General features: G+C 49.0%; 1 protein-coding gene across 4 annotated transcripts; it reads right to left on the bottom strand.

The window, feature by feature from the left end:
- Nucleotides 1-410: 410 nt before the first annotated feature.
- Nucleotides 411-12,487, bottom strand: TMEM72 (transmembrane protein 72). 4 transcript variants are annotated; one of them, XM_065671851.1, is made up of 5 exons: nucleotides 12,059-12,487; nucleotides 8,113-8,179; nucleotides 7,624-7,695; nucleotides 6,751-6,890; nucleotides 411-6,574 (listed from the first exon to the last, which is right to left on the bottom strand). In XM_065671851.1, the coding sequence occupies exons 1-5, from the start codon at nucleotides 12,126-12,128 to the stop codon at nucleotides 6,114-6,116; spliced, it is 810 nt and encodes a 269-aa protein (XP_065527923.1). In that variant the 5' UTR covers nucleotides 12,129-12,487; the 3' UTR covers nucleotides 411-6,113. The 4 variants fall into 4 exon arrangements, with proteins under 4 accessions (XP_065527923.1, XP_065527925.1, XP_065527924.1 ...); XM_065671853.1 differs by lacking the exon at nucleotides 12,059-12,487 and adding an exon at nucleotides 9,116-9,314 and having other exon boundaries at nucleotides 7,624-7,687; XM_065671852.1 differs by lacking the exon at nucleotides 7,624-7,695 and having other exon boundaries at nucleotides 12,059-12,485.
- Nucleotides 12,488-12,740: the final 253 nt, after the last annotated feature.

The following is a 12,740-nucleotide window of genomic DNA, read 5'->3' as shown; positions in this document are numbered from 1 at the left end:
ACCTATCATGGTACCTTGCCTATAAACACAGTGTTCACTGTTGATGGAGTAATTTATACATGTGGTGCTGTTTTGGGAAAGACTAATGCTGTAATTAATGGGTTTGGGGTATTTTTAATTGCAGCTGCAATGCACAAAGCCAAAAATATTTTGCCTTTTTGTGCCAGCTTTTCTATAGTGGAAAGTGCTAGGTAAGTGGAAATGAAAGACAAACAGTGGCAGCAACCTTATGAGTAATATCAGGATGCAAAAAGGTAATTTGTTTTATAACTATCTGATAAATAATTAGCAGAGGGACTATGTTTTGCTTTCATTTGGAATTTTGATTTAGAAGGAATCAGCTTGAATGAGTGAATGTTTGTGCCTGTGACTACTAGCTGGAAGTGAAGAAATCACAAAACAAGTTAGCACAAGATTGATAAAATATTTATAGCATAAAAGTGGTAGTTTAGTACGGGATAAGAGCCAGGAGAATTAACAACAACAGCAGAGCCTTTTTGGTTTCCAAACCAGTCAGCAGGAATTTGTTTGTTATTTTCTTCTTAAAGCACTTCCACATGAGACATGTTGACAGCATGTAAGATTGTCATATTTTTACACTGTAACCATATGCAGTCCCAATATGAAACACATAACTTTTCTATTTCTTGAGAATCATAGAATCATAAAACCATAGAATGTTTGGGTTGGAAGTGACCTTAAAGCTTATCTAGCTCCAGCCCCCTGTCATGGGCAGGGACACCTTCTACTAAGACCAGGTTGGTCAAAGCCCCGTCCAACCTGGCCTTGAACATTTCCAAGGAAGACACTTTGATTCCCATTTATGCAGCTGATGATTTCTTCTGAGCTTGCAGATGCTTACACGAGAAAGAGATGCTGTAAGAGAACACGAATTTCACAAAACAAGTTAGCAAGAGATTGATAAAATATTTATAGCATAAATGTGGTAGTTTAGTACTGGATAAGAGCCAGGAGAAGTAACAACAGCAGAGCCTTTTCCGTTTCCAAACCAGTCAGCAGGAATTTGTTTGCTATTTCCGTTTTATGGCACTTCCACTTGAGAGATGTTGACAGTAAGTCAAGGCTTATAACAGGCCTAATAAGCAAGGCTGGGCATCTGGGTGACTAGCAAACCCAGCCACTCTTACAGGGGAGTTTCAGAGACGGAAGCAGTGGAAGAAGAATTAGGGCAAGGAGGAACTGTGCAATCATATCACAGTACGTATGAGTTTGTTCAGCATGGATTGGTCAAGATGATATTTCTTTTTTAACTGCTCTTCTGAAGGATGCCAGCTCTGTGGTGGAAAAAGGTTGGGGTGAAGGAGAGACTAGGCGGAAGGAAGAGATGAGAGTGGAATGGGAATTAATGTTAAGATGCTGTTCACAACTTCCTCCTGTGTTGTATGAAGTTCCCTTTAGGTACAGGTTTGGATGAGGAGGAGCTGTGACAGGAAACATCACTCTTCTGGGGTTTTTTGTTTTCTTGTTGGGTTTTTTTCCCTTTCTTTTTCTCTGTCTCTCTTCCACCCCCCATATCCCCCCACCCCTGCCCAGTCTGAAATACAGATTCCCTCTTTAGTCTGTGATCCAAAGACACAGGTTGGAAATTCAGGTTCCTTGTGTTTTGCATCATGCCTCAAAATAAGACTCAATAAAGTCACACGCTGAGTGAGTAACTAGAATTAGTGTCCTCAAGGTACCTGAATCATTCACCAGGATATAACCTAAGTGCAGTCATTTTACCAGTAGCATGTAAGCTGATACATAGTGGCTGGAAGCCAGATTCCGCCTTTTGCACACACCATGACAAGCAGATAAGGGAACTGACAGCTCCAAGGCATCCCAAGCAGGCATGAGACCTAGTTTATGGTTCCTGCACAAAATGAAGGAGTCCAGCGAAAACAGAAGCTGCATTTCTGGCCCAGCACATGGGAGAATCTCCTGAATGGGATGGGGGAAGGTGCTCAGTGTGTGAGCATGCAGCATTTGAAATCGAGTGCAGACAGGTTCTTTCCTGCATGTGGATATGACTCAACACTGAACTAGGAGCCACCCACACTACTGACGTGACTATAGGTGTTTGCTGCCATGAGTGTTGCACATGAAGCCAGGATATTTCTGAGTACTGACACTGCAGAAACCAAACACTTTTCTTTCCAAATGTACCAGATTTTCATGACTCTGCTGTTGTAGGGGTAAAACATTCATATCCATGTTTCAAATAGGGAGCAGTGCTATTTCTCTATAGCAAAACTGAGACTTAGAGTCCCTGAGGCTACTCGCAATAGGGTGCACTGGAGGAAGAGTGGAATTGCAACTGATGCCTGACTGAAACCTTGTTTTTCCTTCAATGGAGCAATGTTTGCAACATACTAGTTCACTAAGTTGCGATGGGAGCTGTCAAGTAGCTTTGCAAGTGTTTCCACTGCACATGTACATTCAAAGCAGGTGGATTTTACCTTGTGCAGGGAAATCTGCGGATGAAATTTTGAAGGAAACAATTTCTGCCAGGATTACCAGGATTATCTCACAGAGCTTTACTTTACACTTGTATTTGTTTTGGATGACTCATCTCGTTTCCTTCCAGTATGTGAATTCATAGGAATTTATAGTTTACTGCACTCTAACTCAGTGGATTAATCTCAATGGATTAGCTATATCATGGCTTAACTGTAAGGCAGGCAAAAATTATATAGCAGTGTTCATACAGTGCTGTGTGTCCAGGCAGCTCAAATTCAGATATCACTGCACTGCACAGTTAATAAACTTCTTCCTTTTCTTCTTTTCCTGCAATTAGGCTGTGTATATGAGAGGTTTTCAAATACAGACACGCCCCCCCCCAGGAGCTCTCTACAGCATCTCTGGTGCTTTCAACAGCTGCTGGGACGCCCCTCACAGCTAGCTGTATGGAGAGGAGCCTACACAGAAGTGCACACTTGAGGGAATAACCTCTGAGCCCTTTGCAGTCATCTGGCATCCCCTGAGGCTGACCATTACCTCTGCACTGGGATTTTAAAGAAAGCCTGAGACTGCATTTCTTTAAGCTGCTCTAACAGCCTGCTGCCTCTGAAAGCGGTGCTTTTATCCCCCATCCCCTTCATTTTGTAGCTGGCCCTGCCTTCCGTGAATTTATTTGGCTCACTACCCAAGAAGATAGCTACTTGCTTTCTTTTTCTGAATTATTTTTCCTCTGAGCTAACAAGCTCTGTGTGCTGGCAGAGCTGGAAGATAGGACCAGGGGTGGGATGGGTGGTGAGGAACATAGCAGAGATGTACAAATGGACTCTTTGGCAGGGGCAATCCAGGGAGCAGGTCAGTGCCTGCAGTAGGATCATACCAGTCTGGTGCCATCTGGGGCACAGCTCAGCTGCCTCTCAGGAGCATCTACTTCCCTGGCACTGGTGCAGGCTCTTGGCAGACTCCAGGTGAGGCAGCCATGTACCTTGAGTGATCAGGCAATTTAATACCACAGAAAAGATGTGCATTTTTTTTTCCAACCTTCATCTCTTGGGCCAGCTAGCTGTGGGGCTGGAGAAGATCCAGACCAACACAAGGGAGCAGGCAAGAAAAGCAACCAGGTCCAATACTGTCTCCAGGAAGGCTCAACAACCACCTTGCCTCTAGATTCTCCCAATCTTGCTCCCTAAGGGAAACCTACAACAGACTTTTAAAAGAAGAGCCTAAATCCTGGAATGTCTGATTCTGCAGACTAACGATTGCAAACTCATTTTATGCATTTCATAGAGCAATTAAATCTGCTCCTCACACACTTCATGGTGCCATGGATGCTCTTACTGCATCACTTCTCCCCTTACCAGGTGGCCCCATTGCCCCACCAGTAGGAAGCATGGGGATGAATGTGTAAGGGCTGAAGAATGAAATTTGTCACGGAGCAGTTGTCCCCACCCAGGCTGCTCTGGAGCTTTGCTCAGGGCTAGAGAGGCAGCTGGAGAAATGTAGTCTTTCTGTAGTAAGCAGATTGCCTGATGTAGTGGGAGCAGTGCCTTTCCAACAAACCTTATCTCTGTGTGTGTAATTATATAGTGTTCAAAGAAGAGCCCCAGATCATGCAGAAAGCAGAGTTTGCTAATGAGAGTGGGTCTAATTGCAGAGCAGATGTGTGTTCAAGGTGGGGAGCCAGCTCCCAGTGCAGTCTTTAGGGGCAGAGTTGGCAGGCAGGGTACTCTGTTAGCATGGCTGGGTAAGGACCGTTGTTGGTGCAGGTATGCTGTTCGGTCACCAAGTTTAGAAGAAAATAGCTTTATGTTCAGTTATTAATGTGACGAATACACTAGCTTAAGAGCACAGCTGTGGCTGGATCCTGGCCTTGCTGCTATCACTTGTGCAGTGTTAGGCTGTAAACGGGCACAACTTTCTGAAGACATTTTTGCAGGTGCAAAACCTCTTTAAAGGCAGATGTGTACGTGACTCTTCCTCAGCACACAATTACAGGGAGGAGGGTTAATTTGTGCAGCCAGATGGAGGAAGTCTCTAATTCATGTACTGCGTTTAGAACATATTGACAAGAACTATCAATTTAAATGTTGGTGATGCAACAAAAAGCTTTTTGTTTATATCTGTTTGTAGGAATGAGAAGTGTGTGCAACCATTCATTAGCTGTTCTTGTAGACAGAGTTTCATTATCAAACACAGGCAGTCAAATACTGTGAGTCAGTATCTTCGACCTTCTTCCCAATCCATCTACCAAATTAGGAGTCACTTAAAAAGTTTATTGAGAAACAGCACTGTGTTCTTATCTCAATTACCTTCTGATTTTGAACTCCTACACTTTACATTTTCACACTTCACTGCTTTCCTAAATGAACATGGTGATAGAGACTCAGAGCACTAAGCCCCACTGGCTTCTATCTTATAAATATATTTTAGCAAGTCTCAGAGATCTTCTCTCCTTACCACCACCTCACCCCAATGCTGTGTGCCTCTTCATCCCAGCAGTGGTGTCAGTGTGGCTTCATGTCCCGTGCCTGAGAAAACCATGATAGCCAAGTTCTCTCCCATGGCCAGCCAAAAGAGCTGCATGACACTGATGAGAGGTTGTTAGCGTTGGTACAGGCACAAATGGCATTTGCCCTCCAGAAGCAGAAAGCCTTAGTCCTGAGGTGGGAGAGAGCCAAGGGGATGAGTTGAACAGAGGAGAAATGCCTGATTATAGGTAGATGGTCCTCAAAGGGAATAAAATATGGTAGGATTAAGCCAGAAGTAAAGGGTTCATGGAAGATCTGGCATGGAGGGGACTGGTGGGACAGTGCTGTAACTTTTATTATTGTCTCTGCCCTCTGGGGTCCATAATGAAATCACACTGGGACTTACTTACACAGAATCTGCTGTGCCAGCATGGTGCTAAACCTCATCACTTGAGCTGCCACACCATCCCAAAGCTCTTCTAACTCAAGAGGGCTGCCCAGGCAGGGCACATGAGAAAACCCCAGTGTCCTTGCTCCTCCATAGGTGTCCCCAAGGCAGGAGGTGATCTCCCTGCAGGGCTCAGAGTGTGTTTCAGGGGAGTGCACTTAGCAGGTGCTAGCCCCAGGGGTCTCAACCCACCTCTGAAATGACATTTTGGATGCCTTAGGCCTGGTGCAGCTGCTGCAGGTGCTGAACGTGACCTGTGCTGAATGTGTCCCAGAACTGAGCTCTTCATTGTGCAGCAAGAGCAGAAGGGAGACAACTGCCCCCAGCAGAGGCTGCCCTGGGGACATGGTGGTCTCCCCTCCTCCTGCCTGCTGCTGCTTCCTGGGAGGCACACACCATGGCTGTGATGTTAGGCAGGAGGAGCCACTCTGAAGTGTAGTGTCATAACAGGGGAGTGACCCACGTGTGAAGCCATGGGAACAGGAACCTGATTGTCCCAGCATTATCCTGGCTGAACCACCACCTGTCTCCTGGGCACAGTGCTGCAGGGGCTGGGGACCACCACTGGCTCTGTCACAAGGTGCGGGACCATGTAGTGCAGGAGGTGACACGGTTGTCACCCTGGAGGCAGGGAGGGCAAGGAAGGCCACTTCTCAGGGCACTTTGGCTGCTGAAGCAGCAGGGAAAGATGCCAGTGCCAGGGGTAGCAGCTTTGTCCCATCCTCATTCCTGCTGACGGCTTAAAATAGGCCTGTGGTGCTGAGGGGAGAGAGGATGACAGGTGCATCAGGTGGTGTGAGGATGGGTGTTGTGTCTGATGTGGTCTCTTCAGCCTCGCTGTCCACGTCCTCCAAGCTCTCACTGACAGAGGGGATGATCTGCACCACCTTCTCCTGGAAGTGCACTTGCTTGCGTGGGGCTGGCAGGGCTGCTGGTTCAGTGGGACCTACTGGGGCTGGGTTCCTGTCCTTGCTGCCCTTCAGGATGCTCTTCATGTGGCCCAGCAGCGAACGGCGCTGCTCCCTCTGGGCCCCGTGAAAGGTGTAGGTCTGCTCAGTGTCACCAGCAATGGTTGCGGCTGCAACAGTGGCTGAAGGGTCTGCGTATTGGCCTGCCTCAGGATGTGTCTCTTTGCGCCCTGGGCTCTTCCTTCTCTTGCTCAGCAGGAAGTAGGCCAGGGCAGTAAGCACCAGCATGGACCCTGGGGAGAAGACCATGTTGGCTGAGGGCTGGTGCAAGGTGAAGCTCTTGGTCTAGCTAGCTCAGCACCATCTGCAACTGGACCAGCACCTTGCACATCCCCACCCTCTCTGGTGCTCAAAAGGCCACGCTTCTCTACTATCTGCGCTACTCCCCACCCCAGCATGGGCTCCTCACCAGGGATGGTGACGTGCCAGATGAGGACAGGATGCAGGAAACAAGCCACGGAGAGAAGCGTGTACCCCAGGAATTTCTGGAAGCTCCCTGGGCGTCTAGCTCGCTTCCAGCAGGTGTGTGCCAGGGAGTCAGGTTCATATCTGGGGAGAGAAACACAGGTCCTTGTGGGATGGGGTACATAGCAAGAATTGGACCTAACTATCCCCCATCTAGACGTGCAGATCCTCCCTCTGGTTTTCCAGGAAACCATTGTGTTGGTCAGGGAAAGTAAGCAAAGCCTGAGCCTCTCCCATAGGCAGAAGAGGCTAGGGGCTACATCTGCCAGATGTCAGCATTTCAGGCCATCTCTCCTTGGTGTGTTTGCCCACATGGCTACTAGTTGAATGCCTACTAGCTGGACTAAGGTGTTGCCTCAAAGATATCAGGGCTTCTGAGTTTATGCTAAAAGACAGCAAAGGTGCTCAGCCTCTGAGAAGTACATAAGGATTTTCTACATTTTAACTTGAACTTCTGCACTGTCTCTGGGAATGGGTTACAGCTGTCCCTGAGAATCTGGCTCTTTCCTCAATCCCATTTCCTTGCAGGGCTTCATACTGTGTGTTAAGCAGATGCCACAGACCAGGGTTTGTTGTGTTGATGCTCAGCAAATTATGGCATAAACCTGGCTTAAACCACAGGTTTAATTGGCTGCGGACATGGACCCGGACATGGCCCCACTTACCTCCCCCCTGCCTGACTGCACTTGCCATGGCATTAGGGGAGGACCTTTGGTTTGGCACCTGCAGCTCAGCTTAGTCTGGTGTTGCCTGTAAGGTGCAAGTTGCCTCAGGAGGTCCCACCAAGGCTGGAGAAGACTGGACAGGGTCTACTCACGTGAAGCACATCTCCAGGAACAAACTGATAAAGAAGAAGCCTTCACAGACAGTAACTGCAACCCCTGAAAAACTGAAAGGTGGAGCTGTCAGGGGGGCAGGGCTGGGCTTGAGTATGCTCTCCAGTTGGCAGAAGGGGCAAAGAGGGCCAGGATTTACTATCCAGTTCACAACAAAGTCTGTGTGCTGGAGTCTGAACACCCTCTGCTCAGCTGGTTTGTAGAGGAGAGCTCAAAGCCCTTCTGTCCCCAGGGGATCAACTTGCAGGCAGTGTCACTTCTGGCCTGAGTCTGTAGTAGCATAGGTGATGCTGTAGCATCAGTTTTTCTAACAGAAATAGCTTACTTTTCTGAAACCTGGAGAACTGAACTCCCCAAAGCCTCGGACACTGCTCCCTGCTGCTGTTGCAATCTAGTCTGATGTGAAATATGGTGCAGGGGTCGAATGAGTCACCCCTGCCAGCTCTGACTTGAAGGACAAAAATACTCACAGAAGATAGAAAGCCAGGCTTTTGAACTGTCCTCGCTGCAGAGTTTCTACGCCCACACCGATCAGCACTAGAAAGAGAAGGTAGGAAAGATGCTGATTGCAGGGCTGATTCCCGACTCTCTGGTGCCCTGTGAGCTCCCAGGATCAATGCCCCAGCTTCCCCAGTGGCTGATGAGTCTGCTCCTCCCATGCTGTGCAGCACATTAAGACTGCCAGCACCAGTGATTCATGCTGACACAGCAGCCCAGGGTGGTCGGAGCTGAATGCTGGCCTTAACATACAGCCCAGAAACCCATTCCAGCTGCATCCCTATCACAGCAGTCTTGAGAGGTGCTCTGGGGATACCAGCTCACCTTGGACAGCTGTGGTAGGTGAGCATCAGTGTCCTGTGTCCCTTCCATCCCCTGCCATGCTGCTCCATCACAGCTGCCACAGGGACTTCCCTCCCAGTGCCCCAACCTCTGCCACCTTGGACCTCTCTGCCATGACCCCTCATTCCCCTGCCCTCCCTGCTTGCCCAAGCCTGCTGCACCCAACATGCAGCTGCAGGGCAGCAGCAGGACACAGGAACCACACCAGCTGCCTTCCCAAGGGGCCGTAGCCATGGTATCAAGATCCTTTGCTAGCCAAACAGAAAAACATATAATTGGAGCAGGCAGATTAAAACCAGGGAATGAACATTCCCTCAGTGCCCTGGGCCAGCACAGCACACTGGGGAGTCAGTTTAGGGAGGATTAAGAGTATTAGCAAGGGTAAAATCTTCACTGGACTGGCTGTTGGGGGCAAATAGCTTCAGGAATGGAAAATTTCCTGCAGCATGTTTCAGTTTCCCAAAAGACTATTTCCAATATGGAGTGGAAATGAAGTGCCTCACACTAGCTGCAGCAAGTTGATTGGTATGTGACCAGTCATAGCACACAAGTTCCAGCAGCATGGAGCTGAGCAGAGTCTGGATTGCATGGCCAAGCCATTGCTCTAGGCAATCACTGCACTACTGTGCCCACCTGATGTCTCCGCATCTTCCTGCCTTGCACTGGTGCTCAGGAAGTTTGTTGCTGCTCATGCTTAATGCACACTGTCTTGGGGTGCCAGCTGGCTTCCTTTCTCTGAGCTGTGGTTTGCCCCAGCTGGAGAAGGGTACCAGGCTCCCAAACAGGGATGCAGACCAGTGTCCATGACGCCTGTGAGGTGGGTCAATGCTGAAGGTCTGTGTCTGAGCATGCAGCTCTTCCACCTGGGCTGAACAAAGACACTCTGTGTCACCTGTAGAAATGGCCCCTGTCAGCTGGGCGAAGACATGGAACCCATCTACCACCTCTCCAGCCCCGAGCAGAGGCACAGGGAAATCAGCCTCATCAAAGGGCTGTGAAGCTGTGTGAGCTGTGTAATCCTACATGCAAAGTATTGTCCTTTACTATCTTGTAACTGAGAACCCTTCTTTATACCCCTTCTTACAAATGTGGAATTTGTTCACTCATTCATTCATTCCCTATGGATGAATGCAGAATTCAACGGCTTGGCTGTTATGCTCGAGTCTCTTCTCTGGATGGGGAGGTTTCCTCATTTTGCACAGCTTCTGCTTTATCCACAAAGCTGTTTGGATGAACAATCTGAAAAAAGCCAAGGGCTGTTTCTGACGTGCTTGTCTGGACCAGTTGCTGCCTTGATTTGGATCTTATCCAAGCCATGTGGCTGAAGGCACATGATTAGGAATTAAATGGTTGAAAGCATGAGAATTAAGAATTAAGTAAGGACTCTCTCCTAGATGCAGAAATCACAAGGCCTAAAATCTCTGAGCTACAGAGATACCCCAAACACTGCAAGGAACTGCAGGGCTGTTTGGTCACTCTCTGCTAACTTGCCATCAGGATCAGCTGGTGGCAGGGCTGTCTGATTTCTCACACACAAGAAACCCTGCAGCCCCACCACTGCAGATAGCCATTACCTCCAAGATCTTGGGGGAAGGGAGGTTTGTATTATATGGGTAACCTTCTGTGTTTGCAAGCAGCTTATGGAGCTGGCCAAGCCTTCTCAGAATCAATTAGTCAGGCTGATGCACTCTACTCTCCCTTTCATTCCTTTTTTTTTTTTCCAAATAAACCCTGTGGGATTCTCTTCTGCATGGTTTCCATTTCATGCACAAACCTCACACACCTCATCAGGCACTAAACACTGCATCAAGCTGTTTTCTTACTTCACTGAGACCTGAGTGGAATAAAACACAGGCACCTCTCATTCTTCACTGGCTTTTTGGAAAAGACAGGTGATACTGGGAATGCATCAGAGCTATGGAAAAGGGGAGACCAGTAGTGCAGATGTCTATGCTCTGTGATGCTCAGCAGAGAGACAACCGTACTACTCATTCCAAGGAGAACTACAGAAAGAGGTTCAGATGCAAAAAGATGACAAGAAAACAACCAGGAGAGAGAGACATTATATTCCACTATGACACTTCCAAACTGTAAGCTTCCTTCAATTTTGCTGGTCTAAGTTTAGTTTTCCCATAGCAACAAGCTCATGTTTTCTCCCAGAAAGGTCTCTGCTGTGTGTTTCCTTGGAGCTTTAACAGAGAATATGACCAGCGTGGGGCTCACGTGGGCCCAAGGTGGATGAGGATGGAGGAAGGAAAAGATGTGCATTTGCTGGTTAAAGTTGTGTCCCAGCTCCTACCTGTTGCAGTCTCATTATGGTATGCACTTATCTACTGTGAGTTTGTATAAACTCTGAGACTCAAATCTCTGCCTCTTATCAGACATTTAAAGTGCATTCCAGAGCACAGCCTCCAGCTTCCCAGCTGACCTTTGGGTGTCACTGAGGATCCATGCTTTCTTCAGCTGACCTGTGTGCTCTTTACTTTGCCCCTCGCTTGAACAAAGTGTCTCTCATGGCTGTCTGCAGTTGATAAAGGAAATGCAAAGGTAGGAGAGCCTGCTACAACCTACTCTGAAGTGTCTGACTCTGAAATTCCCAAGGGCCTGACACAGGAATCACAGGTACCACCTCAAGTCACCTCTCACCAGGAACTTCTGGTTGATATCTCCAGCCATTAGGCAAATCAGGCACTTTGATCTCTGTTTTACTGATGGGGAAACTGAGGCAGGCAGAGCTGTTTATCCTGTCACATAACAGTGAGTCAGCAGCAGTGCCAGAGTGAACCCGAGGCCTTTGCTTCAGTTGTTTCCCCATGTCCCATCTGGGGATATGCCCCATGTGAGGGGATCATCCACCACAGTTGAGTCCTTCTGGGTTAGACACTGTGCCTGACACATCCAGCTCAAAACACCTGTGTCTCACCTGAAACCAAGCCCTTGGATGTGTCACCAAGCCCAGAGGACATTGGTCCCAAGCAGCTCCGGGCAGTGGGTGAGAGGATGTAACTAGCCAGGTGGGTGAATTTATGATGTTTGAACTGCAGCTATAACCTGAATCGCTTCCTGAGCCTGCTCCCTGATGGGTTGCTAGAGAGGCAAAGCAGCACTTTGGTAGTAAGTGTGCTGTAATGGCTGGGACCTCTCCATCCTGCCTGGCACAGGACATCTCACTGTGCACAACACAAAGTGCTCCTCCTTTTTCACATCCCACAGAGCTGTCTGGCGGTTTTGCACAGCCATGAGTATTTTGCTGTTCAGCCTCATTCACATCTTGCCCATGCCCATGTCTGTTTTACAAAAACATAATGTAGTTTTCCTTTCTATTTGTGCTTTAGCCTGTCCTCTGCCGTACTGAGTGCTGGCTCTCACTGTGTCTCCACAGCATTTGGAAAGAGCCTGACCAGGCACCCAGCACTCCCCCTTCCTGCATCCCAGTGCAAAAGTGACCAAGTTTCCTTGTCCCCATCATAGTATGGGACAGTGGCTGCTCCTGACCAGAGGCAGGGAGACAGCTCAGGGGTCCCCACACCCACTCAGTGCCTTTTGATGCCTAAGAAAGAGAGAGCTCGCTCTTACCTGCTGCAGTGGAGATGCCCAGCAGCCGGCAGGTGTACTCCAGGGCATTCCAAAACGTCTTGTGCCGCATGGCAAAGAGATAGAGACTGTGGTGCCAACCAGGCAGAAGGTCCTCTTCAGTGCTCCTGCCTCACACGTACCCAGCAGCTCCCAGCCACAGGCGAAGCCTTGGACACGCAGGACCAAGTGACCTTCCTGAAGGAAAGGGCAATGCATGCAGGACCGGCCACCTCCACGGGGCCTCCCAGCGGAGGGTGGTCGGAGGGGGAGCTGCCTGCACAGGGAACCAGCCAGCACTGCTTCGCGCTGCTCCCGCACGGGTGCCGACACTCGGCCTTCCCTGCTGCTTGCTCTCGTTGCTGGCCCGGTGGTGATTAATGATTGGTAAGGGGGGTGTGTGTGTGCAGCTTTGGGAGCATTTGCACCAGGGCGCACCACGGCCTTTCCAGCTCCAGAGGAGGAGGCTCTGGAAGCCCAAGCTGATTAGATGCATGTGAAGTCATTAGTGCTGTGCAGCTCCCGGCAGGTTAACCATTTGTGAGGATGGCAATGTTTGCTCCTGACGAGAGAGCACCACGTTGCCGGCGAGTCGCAAGGCTCCCAGGGCACCCCATCCCTGCTGCCTCCTGCTGCTGACCCCCGCCATGCCTGCTGCTGCTGTGCAGGGTTTACCAGGCTCTGA

The sequence above is a fragment of the Lathamus discolor genome, chromosome 3 (genome assembly GCF_037157495.1).
Source record: "Lathamus discolor isolate bLatDis1 chromosome 3, bLatDis1.hap1, whole genome shotgun sequence".
NCBI lineage: Eukaryota > Metazoa > Chordata > Aves > Psittaciformes > Psittacidae > Lathamus > Lathamus discolor.
This window is presented reverse-complemented; position numbering and strand designations above follow the sequence as displayed.